General features: G+C 42.0%; 2 protein-coding genes across 4 annotated transcripts in view; one reads left to right on the plus strand and one right to left on the minus strand.

Moving 5' to 3' along the window:
• Positions 1 to 7,958, minus strand: part of slc4a11 (solute carrier family 4 member 11) — a 93,421-nt gene extending 85,463 nt beyond the window's left edge. The window contains exon 1 of one of the 3 annotated variants that reach the window (XM_056393327.1): positions 7,548 to 7,958. In XM_056393327.1, coding sequence (XP_056249302.1) covers positions 7,548 to 7,605 — 58 coding nt within the window. In that variant the 5' untranslated portion in view covers positions 7,606 to 7,958. The remainder of the gene's footprint in view (positions 1 to 7,547) is intronic. The other 2 variants (XM_056393329.1, XM_056393331.1) reach the window with 2 other exon arrangements.
• Positions 7,959 to 12,477: 4,519 nt separating this feature from the next.
• On the plus strand, positions 12,478 to 18,390 carry ky (kyphoscoliosis peptidase). The gene is made up of 7 exons (XM_056393648.1): positions 12,478 to 12,533; positions 13,493 to 14,076; positions 14,752 to 14,866; positions 15,038 to 15,155; positions 15,800 to 15,991; positions 16,199 to 16,389; positions 16,572 to 18,390. The coding sequence occupies exons 2-7, from the start codon at positions 13,513 to 13,515 to the stop codon at positions 17,897 to 17,899; spliced, it is 2,508 nt and encodes an 835-aa protein (XP_056249623.1). The 5' UTR covers positions 12,478 to 12,533; positions 13,493 to 13,512; the 3' UTR covers positions 17,900 to 18,390.
• Positions 18,391 to 18,427: the final 37 nt, after the last annotated feature.

Here is an 18,427-nt window from a genome sequence, read left to right on the forward strand (position 1 = left end):
CAAAATGAGAATACCGGTGCAACAAGCGTAGTGAAGGAAGCTTCAACCCTCATCTAAATCAGCAAGGTTGGCTGAGCACACACTTTTTTTTCTCCAGCACCTCCATGCAACAACCTTCTTGCTCAAGGACACTATTGACTTTCCTTGCCTTGCTGTTCCCAGAGGCTTTCAGATTTGAACCAGCAACCCTCTGGTCATAAATAAACTTCCCAAACCTCTCGGCTCCTACTACCTCCATAAATACTCCTTATAATGTCCAAATAAAACTGTGGTAAGGGTGAACTTTATTAATCTCTGAGGGGAAAACAAACTCAGCAGCAGAGAAAAAAAAGGTTATAAATGACAAATAAAAAGTGAGATTACAGGATGAATGTCTCTTTGATGCAAATGTAATGATTCTCCGGATTTTGTTAAGTAAAATATTTAGGCCATTGACTGATATACAGCCTTTAGGTGTGCAGATGTGATCAATAATTCTCAGTCCTGTGCAGAAAAAATGCACAGCAACTACTGTATGTGCACTGATGACTACATACAAATTTATAAATGGCTTCTGCTTTTACATAAAAATAATTATGGTATGAGGATGTGTATCATGCACAAATTAGCAATGCAAACGAAGACATCGCAGCGACTGAGGATTTCTAAGCAGGAGCTCTTGAATAGCATCATGAGCACATTCAACAGGACAAATTACGTCCTCAAGTGAGACACATACACACTGCCCTCTACTGGAAACTACAGAGGCTCAAAACAGGTACACTGCTGTGGCTTCATCACATCATTTCTACTGTACTTTTTCTTCTAGGGTACAAAGATTGTTTGAAAATGAGCAGAAGATTTAGGTCTACATCTATTTCACACTGGCAGAAGAAAAGCGAGTAAGTGTGCTGCATGGCTTAAAGAAACACAACACAGTTATCTCAGCGAGGCTTGTCTGATCTTGAATTGGTCAGATACACAAATGTGCAGAGAAGTAGAAGCGGCATTCAATTGAAGATAGCTGCCGTGCCCTTTGATCCCCAGTTTCCCCTACATGTTTTGCCTGTGATAGTCTCTACACACACACATACATACACACACACACACACACACACACACACACACACACACACACACACACACACACACACACACACACACACACACACACACACAGAGACACACACACACACACACACACCACTGCACAGGAAATGTTTGTTGTCTTTATGTTTCCAAAAGCCCTTATGGGGAAGCAATGCTGACACAGACACTTTTAACTTTCAAGTGAGTGAGTGAAACGGTCAAATCAGCAACATGGATCATCCTGCCTCCTCCGCACCACTGTAAATCACTCACACACACAAAAGGGACCTCAACAAAACACTTCAGGGCGGTGAAATGCTTGGAAATTACATGTGTAAACTCAAACTTAATTTAAACTGTCACGAAGAAAAGATCAGTAGTGCTGAAGCCTGTTCTTTTGGCAGAATAACTGCACTAATTGAGTCAGATCTGTATTAATTTTGAACAAAATTATATGATAGACACCGTGGACATTAAGTGTGTGTGGGTGAGGGTGGGGGTAGATGGGGTCCGGGCTATTTCACTCTATCCTTAACAAAATGTCACAATGATTGTAGATTAATAGTCATGGTAAATCTAATAATACTGCATGTGCTACTCACTTTATCTGATGTGTGTGTAAAGATTTAATTTTGAAATCGCTACCCATCTCTTTTGGAGAAAATGATAATTTCCTGATGTTCATCATTCAGGATCCTGTCCGCAGAAGTGTTTCATTTAATCAGCGAGGACTGCGAGCTCTTACTTTGTGCTATTAATATTTTTGCAAGAGTGCATGTCACTATTATCAAAATAGATTAAGCTGCCTCATTTTGAAAAGAAGCCCATCTCTTTGCTTTACAGAACGGCATCTGGGGAAAAAAAAAAAAAAAATGTCACTCTGCAGCAAGCTTTAACATTCTGTGCACCTACAAAGTGCATTAAAACGCTGCAATAAACTGCAAAGGGCACCTTGTTGTATTGTGCTCCAAGCAGGAAGACAGCAAAGACACAGTTAGTGGACAAACACAGGGTGGGATTTCCTCTCCTCCTGACTGGCTCCTGCCTTACATTGTCCATTTTCAGATGCTGGCCAAGTTCAGCTTGCCAAGGAGAATAACAAAGTGCGTCTGTCATGAAACCGCACACAAATACACACACACACACACGGACTACGGGTCCAAATGATTTATCCGTGTGCCAGTATCGTAAACCAATACTAACATCACGATTATTCATGCATTCATTTTACGAACAGTACGTGTTTGAACAGTGGCAGAGCACTGTATGCGTGAGCTGTAAAGGCTAATGATATAGTCTTATATTAAGCTTCACCAAATGTCAGAAATGTACTCATTTAAATCCATTTACTGCAACATCCTCCCAGATTATTCCTGCAGCCATTAAGTAAACATGTCCACTTTAAAACCGGGCTGAATCTGGGATGTCCCGGTGGCCTAATGGTTGTGGTGCATACCCCATAAATGCAATGGCCGCAGTCCAACTGCCAACCAAGGGACCGTCGCTACATGTCATACCGCTCTCTCCCCATGTTTCCTCTCTACCTCTACACTGACCGTCAAATAAAAACAAACAAAAAATACAATAATTATTTCAAAAGAATCACACAACTACTATATCTCAATATGAAGCAGATCTTACTACTGTACATTCTGAAATATAGTAATTATTATCTTTATATGTAATACTATCATATTTCACCTGCAAATAACTAAATCAATGCCTCCTGGGACATAAAGAAAACTGAGTCAGCCTTTCAATATGTTCAGATTTCACTTGCTAACTCTTCCAGGAATGTTTAGTCAGTGGATGTAGGCTAATCTTACATTGCTCTTTCCTTAAGCAACAAATCATAAAAGGAAAGTCTAATACCACTGGGATCTTTAAATGTTCGACAGATACAAAAAGGGAGAAGGCGTATGGAAAGTAAATCTTATTTTAATACAAGGACTTGCACAAAAATATTTTAAGTCGACACAGTCACTTGGCATAGATTTTATATCCCTGTGTCATCCTGACTTTAAAGTTAACTGCTCCAGTTACAATAGCCTGATGAATGATCTTTTATTAAGTCTTTGACATTCACATTTAAGGTGACTGAAGGTGTCGGCTACTACTCAGTTCATTTCAGTGTCTGCTGTCAGCTGTATGTTTTCCCTGTGTGTGGGCTCCTGCTGTTCCATGTTTGCCAGTATGTAGTGTGTCCCCAGTACAAACTGAGCACTGTGTCAGCCTGACATTAAGTCACTGCAGCACGTCAACCAAGACAAATACTTACACTGCATTAGACACGTGAATTAGAATTGCTCAGATTTCTAACGATAAACGGCTCGAAAAGAACAACACTGTAGATTTCTATGATATCCCCAAATAATCCCATGCAATTATTTTACTTAACATCCACTGCATTTATTAATATATCCTGTAAATTGCAATTCAGTACACAGATAAATGTGTCAAACTTAGATTTGTCTGTTATTAAAGCTGCATATCAACACATGTTCAAATGACTCACAGTAATGTCAAAAAAAAAAAGAAGAAAGAAGTCTAAGCTCTGCAGCTCTGTGCAGCTGTGAGCCTCCTTTAGCTCAGTGTTAGGGTTCTCCAGTCACACACAGACTGTATGGTTGAGTCACGCTCCTCTAGTTAATCCTCCTATATAAAACCATAGATAGTCGTCTCCAGTAAAATGCTCACTTCTTCTCCTTACATATCATTTAAAACTGATTTTCAACTGCATTTCTGCAACATTGCTACGATAAATGGGCCAAAGTGATCATTCAATAAGCTGAGAGATAATTAATTAATTAAATATAAATGAAATAATCTGTTTAGTATTTCTCACAGATGCAATTAACACAACCTGTAGTCCCTCTCTTCACACTGTACAGTATGTGTAAACATAACATACAGTATACATATACATATTTAACCCAGACACACCGATACATCTATTTAACTTGGCAAATAAAGTCCTTCTGAAAAGTGACTGAGGGAGGTGGAAGCTAACTGACTGTGCACAGTCACCGTGTCTGAGCTGATTGATTAATGGCTTCACCAGTAGTGACTTGAGTCCACTGCTGTCCTGCGAGACAGCGGTTAATTAAAGACACTTAACAAACAATTAACACTGTGAACCAAATTCCCATGCGTCCATGAACACACCGCTGACACCGTTATTTAAGACAGACAGAGAAGCAGAGGAGTTGCACCCTCACCAACCTTACATAATATTTGTGATTTACATCAGTAAGGAGAATTCTGAATATATTCAAGACCTTGCGTTTGCTAATGTCCTATTGTGATTATTGGATGAATAAATAGTTTTTTTCAAGGTAGATGCAACATTTTATGAACCCTGACTTGTTGTCCTTATAAAAAATAATAGTAAAGCCTGTTTGATTTATTACAAGGCCGTCCAGGAGCTAACGCAGCTAGCATGGTTTAGCACACAGACAACAACCGTCCCACTGCCGGATCTTTCTCGGAGGTACTTGCATGTTTGTTTTTCAAACCCTGCAAAGACGTAGCTCAACATTTTGACTTGTCATAACAGGAAAAGCACAGGTGAAACAAATTTTGTTTACAATGGCTCAGTTCCATCACATGTCCAGCATGCACAATACCAGGACCAGGGAACTAGCTCACCTAAATGGAATGCAGTTGTTTTAAATGTTATTAATTACGCTTGCTTTTCCTGCTAGGACAAAAATGTCTGCTGTGAGAATGGTCTAGTGGGAAAAGGGTCTTGATAGGTGGCCTCGAAAATGACGACATGTATCATTACATCCCTTCTGTCACCGAGGTGTTGCAATGAATTGTCTGTTGTACATGATCTAAATGCAGCTGCAGAGCTTATTTCACATATCAAGAAGCCAGAACATCTGCATACAAGTCAAATTTCCGTACCAGGTGCAAAAGGAAAGTAATAAACACTGGTTGTAAAAGTTATATAGTATATGGTAATTATTGTTAAGATACTGTATGAATATAAAGTATCAGTGAATTCGATTTAAAATGGAACCAACCATTGAGAACCCCATATGGTTTAAACCCAACACTACTTTTTCTTAATGTGAGCTGTACAGTATTAACAGGGTCATGGATGTATTCTCCTGAGCATGTCAACATGTAGAGCATGGCGTTAACAGCGTCAGAGATAGAGGCTCGACTCCCACTGGAAACAAAACAACATGTATGCACTCTCAAGTCCACGAGGAGCTCAGGATGAAAGTGCCAGCCAAATGGCATATAAAAAAGTGGTAATCCTGGGTAAGACAGACAGTTACACAATACACACAGGATGCTGTGGAGAAAAAAAAAAGTGCTTGTTTGAGGAAATTCAAGGTCACAGGAATACAGAATTTTTTTTTAAACAAGGCTCTGAACTTTGCGAGGAGGACTAAAGCTTCTGTTCTACACCGGCCAATTAAAAATACAAGATAAGGCAAAGGGAGGTTCAAAAGGCTAATAGTGTGTCTTTCCGCGAAGTGTTCCAATTACAAGCACCTTAATTTTATGATGTAGGAAATGAGTACTAAAAGAAGATGAAAAAATTCAACTTATTGCAAGCCTTCAGCATGAAGGAAAAAAATACCTGTCTGTCTCTTTTTATTATGTACCATAGATCAAATAACATTTTATATGATTTCTGTCATATTTTATATTTTGTACGTTTGTACCACAGGCACAGCTAATAGTTATTTTCATTATCCATTAACTATGGATTACTTTTTATTAACTGATCAAAAATTAAATGTACTTTCCCAGGACTTGAGGTAACATCTTCAAATTTCTTGTTTTGCTTGAATGAAGTCCAAATCCCAAAGATATTTAATTTACACAGATATAACACAGAAAAGCACCAAATGTTTAGCTTGTTTGCTTGATAAATAAGTTAAATGTTAAATGCTTAATGGGAAACAGAATCGTTAAAGATCAATTTTATGTTCATGAGCTTCTGATTGGTTAATCAACTATCCTTGACACTACAGTAGGATACATCTATTTTACATTATAGTACATTATTTAAGCAGAATCAGTGCTAAATCATAAGTTATTGTGTGAAGCACAGTATTGGTCAAAATATTGTTTTACACATAATTACATTAATGTATTGTATCTTATAATTTTATAGATTAAACATAGTTTTTTTGTGTGTGATCTGTCATACAGACATACTCTGTCTACCTTTTCTATGGCTCTGGCCATTGCACTTGCATGAAATATTGATGATCAAGCAGGTGACGCTTATTTTATGATTTCATGTATATATTAAGATGTAAATGGCTGAAATGTAAAAGTGAGGCTGCAGACCCAGGAGAAGACATTTACGGGGACGCCACATTTCATTGTTTGTTTGATATAATGCTGCTTGTTTACATGTGTTTTGGCACCGATGACACTGTTTACTCTGCTTATGTGATCAACAATTCCTCTTCTCGTGTATAATGAGTTCTGCTTTATTCCTCACATATCTCCTGACATGTCACAACATGTCTTGGGTGAAAACCTGTGAGGATGTCAGTTCAGGGCTGAAGCTAACAATAGATCACATTATTCATTATTTTGCTGATTGTTTTCTTGATTAAATGAATTGATTGTGTGGTCTATAAATGTCAGAAAAGTCTCATCACAAGTTCCTGAAGCCTCAGGTGATGTCTTCATATTGCAAGTGCTGTCAGACCAACAGTGCAAAAAATATTACATCAGACAAAGCAAAGCAGCAAAATGTCACAAATGACAACTTGAAACTAAGGAAAGTTTGAAATTTTGATTGATTGATTATCAAAACAGTTTTTTCTGTTTCTTGACAAATTGATTAATCGACTAATAATTGCAGCTGTAATGTCAAAGCAATCCACTCCATGCTATGCAAGGATGAAGTCAAGTGCAAACTGCAGTATGCCTTCTTTAACCACATTTTTCCCAGTCTGAGATAAAAAAAAATATGATCATTTTATTTTCTTGTCATTCTTCTTAAATGTCTGAGATTTTTTTTTTTTTAACTCTCTAAATTCCTAATTTTTTTGTGTGCATGTTTCCTACAGCACTTCAGCTAAAATATATCTGAAAAATATCCACCGAACAAACGGCTGAGCAAAACAAACATCATAATCGAGGCCGTTTTTCAAGGATGAAGTTTCGTTTCTTCACTAATTTTTTCCTCTAAAGTAAATTGACCCTCATCTGGTGCAGTCTGTGTGTCCTATTTAATTATCTCTCTCTCTCTATCTTTACCTGTGTGTCACACACACACACACACACACCACGCAGTTAACTAGCACTGCACCACCTGTCAAACAGCTAGTTAACTGAACTGTTATGATTGACAAGCGTCCAGTCCAGTAGTTTACAATATTAAATCATTTTTTAATATAAAACAGTTGTCACCACTAAACCATAGCAAAAAATATCACCAGTTTACACGCGTGAAAACCCCCGTTGACAAGAAAGTGAAAAACTAAAATGCATCTTACCTCTAGTAAATCGATTTACTGATACCTCCGTATCTCCTTCGTCTTTTACAGTTTTCATAATGTTCCCGGGCTCCAGAAAGCGTCGAAATATCTTCTCTCAGTGGCTTATCTTTGTTTTTGTGAAAAGAAAAGAAGAAGAAGAAAAAAAATGTGTTTTTGTCCGGTCGCTAGATTTAAAAGAAAAAAAAAAAAAAGAAAAAAGTAACGGTCAAGGAATCAACGGTCATCACCAGGTGTTAATGACAGCACGCGCCCTCCGAGTGCCTTGAACCAGCGACCCCGCCCACCGCTCGCTGCGGGCACGAGACCCGTTGATGTCTCCAGAAACCAGCGGCGCCGGAAAGACAAGGGAGCCGAGACAACAACAGAAAAAACTGCCCCTAGGTGCATCTCTGATGACCGGCCATTAAAGTGACACCTGCCGCCGTCACCACCAACAACTACTACTACTGGGTAATTTGGGCTGAGCTGCCGTGTTTCTGTACCGCAGCAGTCACATTCAGATAAAGGTGCAGTCCGTGATTTAAACTCTAACACCCTTTAAACTCAAAATACAGCCATCACTCGGACTGACAGGTCTGGTAATAAATGGACTAACTAGAAAACTACTCAAATTTACTAACTAACTAACTAACTAACTAAAATCAGTTATGTTTTTAAATTGTTGGGTGCAGTAGGTAAAGTTGGCGTTTACATAAGTGTACTAAGAGAAATACAACTTCACTCAAAATATCTACTTACATACACTAGTTTTTATGTTTTTCATTAAGTCACTATAAACCATATAATAAAATAAATAAATAGTTAAGCATATATTTTTATGTACAAAAAAATTAGAGGAAAATAAATAAAGATAGTTCAGTGTAACAATAAATTACTTTTCTTTTGTTAATCATCTCATGACCAGTTTGTCTTGCATCCCCTTGTCAGGGTCTTAACCCTGATCAACTGGCTTAACTACTCTAGAAAAACAAATAAAAAACACGACTTAAAAAGCAGATTTTCCTCTCCACTTCAAAATTATTTAATAAAGCTGTTGCCTTTACTTTATATGGTCAAACATTTACAGATAAGGCTCTTTCATTTTGTTCATTTTAAAGCAAACTGTTCCAAAATGCCAGTATAACACTGAGAGCCAAATTCAGATAAAAATCCTATTATAATTTTTTATTGGATTATTTGAATGAGTAAAGTACGATCTTGTTTGACCTGGCTACTGCTGAAATATATTGGTAACGCAGATACCACGTGTTATCAACAATGTGGGCAACTGGCACCAGTACAGGTAATTGGTAAAATTGAACCACCACCTTTGGGCAGGTAATGTTATGATCTTTTACGGAAAACATACCATAACTAATTTAAAACAATGCAGAATTACTGGTGTTTGTATGAGGCATATACTGTAAATAGCCTACTGTAGCTTTTGTGGTATTATCACCACAGGGCATTTTTTAACATTGGTGTTTTTAAGAATGGACAATTAATTGTCAAAATTACAATGCGTAACCCATCCGTTATTAAATGTATTTTTAGAGGCCAGCTGTCCAGATTATACTGTTACTAAGCCGCATTCACCAGCTGTTAAAAGGGGCCATCAGCTGAGTGCTGGGAGTTCTTGGCTATGGAGTCCTTTGGAGACCCGTGTGGGTTCTTTAATTATTTCACGCCAGGAACCGTCAGGTAGGTCTGCTTTATACAACACACCTTTATTAGAACACTTTCACAAAGGCTGTATGCTAGAGATCCTATCGAACCCCGGCTTTTCTTGTGATCTGTAAGTGGGAGTCAAACCTTTGATCACAGCAGTCGTACTGCACTCTGCAACTTTTCCATAAAAACTAAAGTCCAAGTTAGAACATCTTTCAGTTTTAACGGACTCCGATTGGAGCTCCGGCCGCCGCATCGACACAGCACCGCCGCAGTAATGACTAAATCAGTTTTCTTGTCATCTAAAAATAGTTACAATCAGAGGTCTCGTGTCCACATGAGATTTAGAGAAACTCATTCGTGCCTTCATCTCCAGCAGGGTGCAATGCTCTCCTGTTCTTGATCTTCCTAAAAAAGACAACTGCAACACGTTTTCGGCGGCTGCAGCTGCTACAATGACGAGAGCTAAGACGACTGAGCACATCACGCCAGCTCCAACACGGTTACGAAATAGTTTTTTAAAGTGCTACTACCAGGTTTATAAATTGCACAACAGCCAAAGGCCAAAATATGTTTCTGATATGTTTGAATAATATAAATCCAGTGGGTCCCTTAGATCTCAGGGAAACAGTTTCTTGTGCCTCCAGTCACAACCAAACACAGTAAAAGCGTATTTGCCTCCAATGCTGCACCAAAGATCACCTCATGATACACCCCAAAACTTCAGCCACTTTCAAGTCCAAATCCCCCCCCCCCCCAATTCCTTTGATTGATCTCGTCCACTGCACTTTTACCTCGCCACGTATCATTCTCTACATTATTTTAAACATATGTTGTAATTTTAATGTGCAGCACTTTATTTGCGATTCAAAATTTGCAAAGCTTCTTCTTGACATCTTGGTTGCCATCACATTACCTAAGTGTGGAACTGCATTGGACCATGGGATATAGCTTAAAGCTGTGGGTGGAAAAGGCTATTACATAGATTTTGCTATTGCAAATAACTACAAGAAGCTCACACTGTCTGAAAACACTAAGCATAAAAACAAAATGTACATTAGTGTGTAACTGCTGTACAGACTTTATTCCAGTAGGAAAACTTTGGATCTGGATTTAGTGAAACTAATATACTGATATAAACTGGTGTAAAGTCTTTTCTAGTTTTACAGGTTTTTAAAAAATCTCTTAGCAAAAAATTTTAAACCACCTCCGTAACTCTGGTAAGCCATCTCCATCTCACCATTACATACGACCAGCTGTTGCTGAATTTGGGGATAAACCAAGAGGAGACAAAAAACTGAAATCTATATTTTTCTCACTATAAGAAATTCACTAGTGCCTGGAAGCTGATTTAACATCATTCCTCTTCCGCCTGCAGTGATTTCCTTTTCATTCTCTGCCATCAATACTTCACATCTTCCCTCCATGTGTCTCACCTCTCTTTGAGATGGAGACAACCCCCCCCCATCCCCGTCCCCCGCCCCCCCCCCCCATCCCACCCCCACCAGCTCCTCTGCTCTCCTTAATAAGCCAGAGCGAGATTCCTTTGCTGACAGCTGTTCCAGATGGCATTCTTACTCCACGGTTTCGCAGTCACTTGGCTCAGGATCCACCACCGGCGGAGGTGGCTGTCCCTCGCCACCCCCCCACCCCCCGCCACCACCACCCCCCCACCCCGCCACATAGGTATCAACACCAACATATGACAGTGTTATGTAATCCTGTATCTGCTTGTTGCGGCGATCGCCCAAAACAAAGTTCCCCTTATTTTGCCTCGTTTCTTTTGTGGCTGCTTCTCCTCTTTCTGCAGTCTTTCTTTTCCACAGTCTTTACGTCGTGTATGTACATAGAAGAAAAAGCGTTGGAGACGACGAGTACAGTGTTGAGTCGACTGTAAAGGTGAGAAAACCTTGATGCTCTCAGCTCCCTCTGGACGGAAACAGCCTGAAGGAATACATGAAAGGCCCAGTTCTAAGCACCTGTGCTGAACATGGAAGATAATACACCAGACTCTGCTTTGATTAAAGTACATTTAAGACACTGCCAGTGTTTCTGCTTCTGCATTTCTCTGTTTGCCTCATTTTAATTTTATATTTCAATTGTTTCTCCTTTATCTCTTGTTGTGTATTAATACCACGTGCTTTTAGAAATAAATTCAAACAGCTGTGCAGCAGAGATATCATCTTCGTTTTCCTTGTCAAAACCTGGCAGCCAATTTACCCACAATGCAAACTTGAGCACTGTCAGTTCGGTTGGAGATTTGGGTGTTATGCTAGTAGTGGTTATAGCCTTTTTTTTTCCAGAATCAAACTTGTAGTTTACAGTATCTATAGTACAACCCCAAGACTTTGTTAAATTAGTGGAGTTCCCCTTTAAGAGCCAGATAATTTTTTTTTCTCAGCAGTTTATAGAAAAAAAACTGAAACACAGCAGGTGGCCAAAGACACGGCTCCATATTATCTTCATAATGCTGCAGCTTGAATCAGTCACTGCAGATGTGTTGTTAGTTTTACATTTGCCTTCTCCGTGAACACGTGCCACATCATGAACCGTAGATGCTGTAAAGCTGTAAAATGTATTGTGACATTGACGCAGGTGAAACCGGCCTGTGCAAATTAACCGGATTAGAACTTCTTTGGAACGTGCGGCTACTAATGCAACTTCATACAATCTCTAATCCAATAAAAGTGATCATCGTAGATTCAGACCGGTGCTTTCCACAATGCAAATGTGATGGTGTGTGTGTGTGTGTGTGTGTGTGAGAGGCAGAGAAACAGAGGTGACTAAAGTGGTGACTAAACCCTTCTGTCCTTTTCTTTGAATGTCCAACTCTTCGCTGAATCTGACCCCTGCATCGCACCCCGACACGTGCTCAGGCACCCACCTTCCCAACCAACCAACCCGCCGCTCCACCCGCCCATCGGCGCCATTCAAATGCACAATACATACGGACACATGCCGGCGTGCACGTGCGTTCACACTCACTCCTGTGCCCAGATATGCCGCGGCACTGTATGCACCGATTATCATCAGAACATACATCTGTAAGCAACACACAGTCTCTCTCTCTCTCTCACACACACACACACACACACACACACACTTACAAATACACACATACAGACGTCACACTCCTCAGTTGGGGCTTACTCTATTGGCTGGTCTTAACTGCTTTGTAGTATTTTTAGGTCTGTTATTCTGGGGCCTGTCCTGGCAGGCCACTGGGAGAGTATATAAGCCTCCCCCTGCAAGTGGGGACCACTGAGAACACACAGTGGAAACATCTCTGCCCAACACTCCAGCAAACATCCAGCAGGCATTTTAAATCCTCTCAGGGTGAGTAAAAGCCTCCGTGACTTTTAGGGATGTTGCAATGGTTGAACGTACCTCGACTGGCTTCACCCACCTTCTCTTTTGTGAGTGTAAATCAGTATTTTGAACCTGTAGATTTATCAGAAACACTGAAGGAAGTATCAGTGATGTAGAAAGGTGAAAATGCTATTTGAGTTTTTGCAGGGAGATCAGTCTTATTCTGGAAAAAAATCATGTTTCTTATTTGTCATGCTTTTATTTTATCACTGGATTTGGATTTACTCCAACATGAGTGGGGGATACCTTTCAATATCCTTTAGGGCCTTCACTTTAGTCACACTCCAGGAAGGTCAGAGGTCAGGGTCAGCTGCAGCACGGTGCCCGCGGAGCTGATAGGACTTAGTGGTCTGCTGAAGGACACTTGAATCTGTGCAGATAATTGCCAACGCAGGGCTTCAGCCCGGGTCACCGTGCCAACCTGCTGTCCCTTTGAAGAAAAAGAAAAAAGAATTCATTTTTCAACAGATCGCAAAGTTTCAGGCAGAATATGTTCACACATGTTGCTTATTTTTGAGACGTGTTGAATATGGTCATCAATCTGCAGGTTCATCACATACAGGAAGTTATAAGGTCATACTCATCTGGTGAAGGCTTTGACTTTCTTTGCGCTGCTGGCCGTGACAGTGACTAATGATTCCAACCTTTGCGTTCATTTATGGTCATGAATAGACATGATATAATTGCCAATTCATCACTGTCTTAGACAGAATGTACTGTAAGGAATATACTTTCTGTTTTACTGAGTGCAGTATGTGCAACAGTGCCATGGATCTTTTGTGATCGGTTCCCACAACAGGCGCGTTTCATTTTAAGCTACTGAGCAAAGTGCTGAGGATTTACCTGCTCACGGGATTAAGCTAAAAATAGCAGAAAGAAAAAATGGCTACTGTCTTTTGAATGTTCCCTGTCTTTTCTCTGGTTAGGACGCCATGCTCCCAGCATAATGTCAGCTGAAGTTGCGATTCAGAAGTTTTCCTTCCCCTTCTCCTCTGCGCTGAGCCTTTCTCAGCACGATGAGGTGACCCAGAAGGGATGTGTCCAGGTGAAGGCCCTGGAGCTTCGTGACCTCCAGGAGAAGAAAATCCTAAGCAAACCAAGCCCTGATCCAGTTATCGGGGCTCTAGCGCATAAAGAAAATCCAGCCCATGAGAGTCTGGCGCCTTCTCCGGCTGCCCAGGTCCTGCTCTGTGCTGAAGCCTCCCACAGCGCCGTGCTCTCCAGACGAAGTACGTTTGAGAAACTGACGGTGGAGAGTGAAGATCAACGTCCCGCTGCAAAGAGACAACTGTCGTCCGAGAGCGCGGCCAGGACCATCACTGTGGTGAAGAAGAGCGCAGTGAGGAAGGAGGCGGAAGAACAGAGGCACTTGAAACCGAAAACGCACCTGGGTCAAAAGGTGACACCGTGCGCTGCAGCGACCGGCAAGAGGAAGCGACGAAAGGACCTTTTCACCAACTCTGAGGTTTTCCACAGAGTTGATGAACATGTTATCAGGGCAGGAGCGGAGGTGAGGACACTCACAGTACAATACACATTAGTATAACATGTTAACATCTGCCTGCAAAGAGCAAATTTACCTGCAATTTACTTTTTACTGATAAAAACAGAATCTTTATTCTCAACAGCGACTAACAGCGATTCATGATTCACCTGTTCAGCTGCACACAAACACCAGTTTCTAGTCAGTCACCCCTTTACTTCATCCATACTCAAGCTCTCGATGTAAAGAGGTTAAAGGAGCGGGCGGATCAGGCAGTCTAAATAAGAGGACATCTGCAGCAGGATAAAACTGAACCAAAGCCAAGTAGGAGCAACAAAAACAAAACCACAACAGACAGGGGTCTTTGTGTCCCTGAGCTCTGCAGGAAAAACGTTGAGGAATGATAACATCTAGTCATCTACTGCAACAACACCAAAACAAATACCACAGCTCTTAGGTAGACCGCACATCCTTGGTAACCTGGTTTATTCAATGCACTAAAAAGCACTGAAAAACTCACTGGCAAATAGGATGATGATGATGTAACACGAAGAGGAGAAAAAATTAAAAACTGTGGCAGAGGTTTACTTAAAGTTTTTGCTGCTGGCTGAATGTAAAAACATGAAGACTCCATCGTTGAAGACTATTTTATCTAACTGTGAATATCTCGTGTGTGTGTGTGTATGTGTGTGTGTGTTGCAGCTAAAGGAAAAGTGTGTCTATGATGTTAAGACGATAGTGCAGAGCATCACACAAGGAGCCAGGAACGAGCTGGAGAGGCTTCGTGCCATCTGGGTCTGGCTGTGCCACAACATCGGTGGGTTTACTGAGCTATATATAGATATACATATATATCTATATATAGATATATATATTTGCATATAAAATCCCAGCATTCTGGAATATAGAATCATGGATTTTAGGATTGTTAGTCCATTTGCGCTGAAGAGCAGATGTCATATTTACAGCGTGTTGTTTGTTTCCACAGAGTACGACGTGAGCGGATACCTCGGCCGCTCGGAGAAGCTGAGCTCCCCAGAGGAGGTGATCGCGGCCGGTCGGGGTGTGTGCTGCGGATACTCCAACCTCTGCACAGAGATGTGCAGGTAAACACAGACATGAATTACACTAAAAACACCAGGGGAAAAATACTCCATCACTTGCTGAACCAAACAACTGGGTATGGCTGTTAATGCAGCTTTAGTTTTCACCTGTTGCACTGAACCTCATGTTAGAAACTCTCAAAACTTCCATCATGTTATTTAGAAAAATGAAATAAAAGCAGACAGGGTGTCAACTGAGACCGATTTCAATTTGCAAATCACATTAATTATCAAAACTGCATTAATGGATGTTTTTGGTCACTTGGTGGCAGCAGAAAAAAGCTGGAAGTCGTTATGGTTAATGAGCATACACCACACATGGACATTACCATTCATTTGTAATTAAATTTGTAATTTAATTACAAATATAAGCCTGATATTCACTATTTTGTTTGGCTTTATTCAGGCGTCCAACCATTCATTCATCCATCATTATAAACTCAGACACAGCTCAGCACATCTCTCTCTCTCTCTCTCTCTCTCTCTCTCTATCCACATTCTCTCACCCATTCATTCATTTAGTTTTCTGCTGCATTCTGGGTACTCGACCCCCTCTTAATTCAAGGACAACCTTGAGTTTGGGTTTTAAGGACAAAGGAAGTAAAACAAGCGGCAGTGAATGCTCTGTTCTGGTTTGTTACTGACAGAGAGTCGGGCCTCGAGTGCCAGGAAGTGCCAGGTCACAGTAAGGGCATCGGGTACCGTCAGGGCCAGAGCCTCAAGAACGTGAAATCTGATCACCTGTGGAACGCTGTGCTTCTCGGAGGACAGTGGTTCCTCCTGGACGCCTGTTGGGGAGCAGGACGAGTAGATATGGAACACGAAAGCTTCGTTAAAAGGTTTGAAAAGGGAATTTTTCTGTGAAATGAGTCCAAATGGGGAATCTGCATCCTGTCGTTTTTAACTGCAAACAATCCTGTGAAATCTCCACATCACTGCAGTCATGACAAGTTTAGTCAGTTTGGTCTTTTATTTTTTTATACACTCAAAACCAGCAGCGAGTTGAGTCTCAAACCATTCTGCTCTCTCCATCTGCTGCCTCCAAGGTTCGATGATTTCTATTTCCTGACGGACCCAGAGGAGTTCATAGATTCACACTTCCCTGATGAGGAGAAGTGGCAGCTCCTGGACCGGCCCATTCCCCTGGAGGAGTTTGAGAGGAGGGTCTTCAAGACCTCGGCCTTCTTCACCATGGGGCTCAGGCTGATTCAGCCTCATCACTTTCACATCGTCACAGGTCCGGCCTCAGCTTTGTGCACATCCCCTTATCCAAGACCGAAACAGTGCTTGTTATTTTTTGAGAAATATAAAAACTAATTCAGCTCATGAAACTTTCATTCAACATCCTTTTTCTCTGTTTCCAGTAAAAAAAATGGATTAAAAATGTTTTTAAAAATCTCCTCTTGATTTCCTCTGTAGATGGAGGCGAGGCGAACGTGTCCCTCGGCTTCTCCAGACCTGCAACTTTCACCTACGAGATCACACAGCACCAGGACCTCCTCCACTGCGGAGCTTCAGAGCAGAAGGAGTCCAGCAGCTCCTCCTTCGGCCTCCTAACGGTCTCCCATCGCAGCATGAAGCTGCAGCTCCTGCCTCCTGCCAGCGGCACATATGACGTGAAGGTGTTTGCCAGACCCGAAGCGGCCGTCACACCTCTGACCTGGGTCTGCTCCTTCACAGTCGAGTGTCACACCCCCCGGGCCATGGAGGAGATCCCAGAGAACCCCTTCTTGTCTTGGGGCCAGCAGCCCGTTGCGGGGTCTCTGGGCATCGCAGGCAGCAGTCAAGGCAGCGAGGTCGCAGAGGTGGAAGAAGGCGTCTTTGAGTTGGCGTTGAAGACGTCCAGGCCTCTGATGGTGCTGTGTGAACTGGTCCACCCACAGCTGGAAGCTGCTGTAGCCAAGCGCTGCCTGGCAACGCAGATTCAACCGGATGCCCTGACCTGCCACGTCCTGTGCCCCTCGCACGGCTTCTACCGCCTCTCGGTGTTCGTGCGGGACTACGAGAAACCAGAAGCCAAGTTCCAGAACGCTGCCAACTTCCTGCTGCACTGCAAGGGGAAGGTGGTCGGACTGGAGGAGCTCTTCCCTCCTAACTTGGGCTCGGTGTGCGGCCCGGGGACCCGCACACTGGAGGCGGGGCTGTCCAAATTTAGTCATACGGCGGCGCTGTTGAGCACGCAGCAAGGCAAGTGTAACGTCACTTTCCACAACCAGCGGGACCTCGAGCTTCACACTGTGCTCAGCAGAGAAGAGAACAAAACGGCGGCTATTCCGCTTTCACGCCACCTCTTCTGCACGTACACAGACAGCAAGGTGACGGTGAGCGTCAGCCTCCCTGATGCCGGGGTGTACCGGCTGGGCCTGTATGCCAGGATCGCCCCTGGTGGAGATTTCAACCCCATGTGTGACTTTGTTCTGAGGAACAGCTGCGATCAGCCGGGACCTGCGTTCCCCTGCGTCTACTCCGCCTGGAGGAAGGGCTCCGTGCTCTTTGAGCCTCGCGTGGGCCTGCTGGAGCCCCTCTCCTGGGTCCGCTTCAGGGTGAGGGTCCCCGGGGCCCAGAGGGTGAGCGTGGTGGGAGAGACGCGGACTGATCTGAAACTGAATAAGAGCAGAGTCTGGGAGGGCGAGGTTTTCAGCGGGAACGGTCTCCAGCAACTGAAACTGGCCGCCTGCTCGGGGGAGTCCGGTGACATGGCCGTTTTAATGACCTTTGACATCAAGCAGTTGGAGAGAGAAGTGTGAAATCGAGACCAGATGGATAGTTCTCTGAATATAGCTTTTCACTGCCTAATGAAGTTATTGATATGGACTAATGCAAATCAGACTGGGGTTGAAAATATTTGCATAAATTCAGACTGTGAGCCATAATCTTTCAGGTGTAACTGCATCAACACAACACATAGGGAACCAGGTTACTGCCAGTCATAATAAGATGTAAGAAAATCCACTTTGATCCTGTAAATGTGTGAAACTTTGTAGCAATGACGTGATATACAAATGCAATACCAAACATTTTTTGGGGATCTTTTGAAAGCTGTTATTTGATCCAGGTAGTATTCAGTATTAAAAACCCTTCAGGTTTGACAATGGTGCTCAGCTGTGGTGCTAAGCCAAGATATCGTACGGATGATCCAGAGTGCATTTGTGGCTTATTATTATGTTTTGAGCAAGTCAATGCGCTTTATGAAATGATGGTTGTCAAAAGGCGTGCAATAAAAAATATACTGTGAAAACAATATCTAAATCTGGAAGACTTTTTTGTTTTCACCT

Source organism: Seriola aureovittata, chromosome 13 (genome assembly GCF_021018895.1).
Source record: "Seriola aureovittata isolate HTS-2021-v1 ecotype China chromosome 13, ASM2101889v1, whole genome shotgun sequence".
In the NCBI taxonomy this organism is placed as follows: domain Eukaryota; kingdom Metazoa; phylum Chordata; class Actinopteri; order Carangiformes; family Carangidae; genus Seriola; species Seriola aureovittata.

Excerpts from the sequence above, each read along its gene's own strand:
- ky (XM_056393648.1), top strand. The coding sequence starts at position 13,513 with ATGTCAGCTGAAGTTGCGATTCAGAAGTTTTCCTTCCCCTTCTCCTCT. Across the intron at positions 14,867-15,037 it reads CTGGCTGTGCCACAACATCG|AGTACGACGTGAGCGGATAC; the intron begins GTGGGTTTACTG and ends TTGTTTCCACAG. Across the intron at positions 15,992-16,198 it reads CACGAAAGCTTCGTTAAAAG|GTTCGATGATTTCTATTTCC; the intron begins GTTTGAAAAGGG and ends GCTGCCTCCAAG.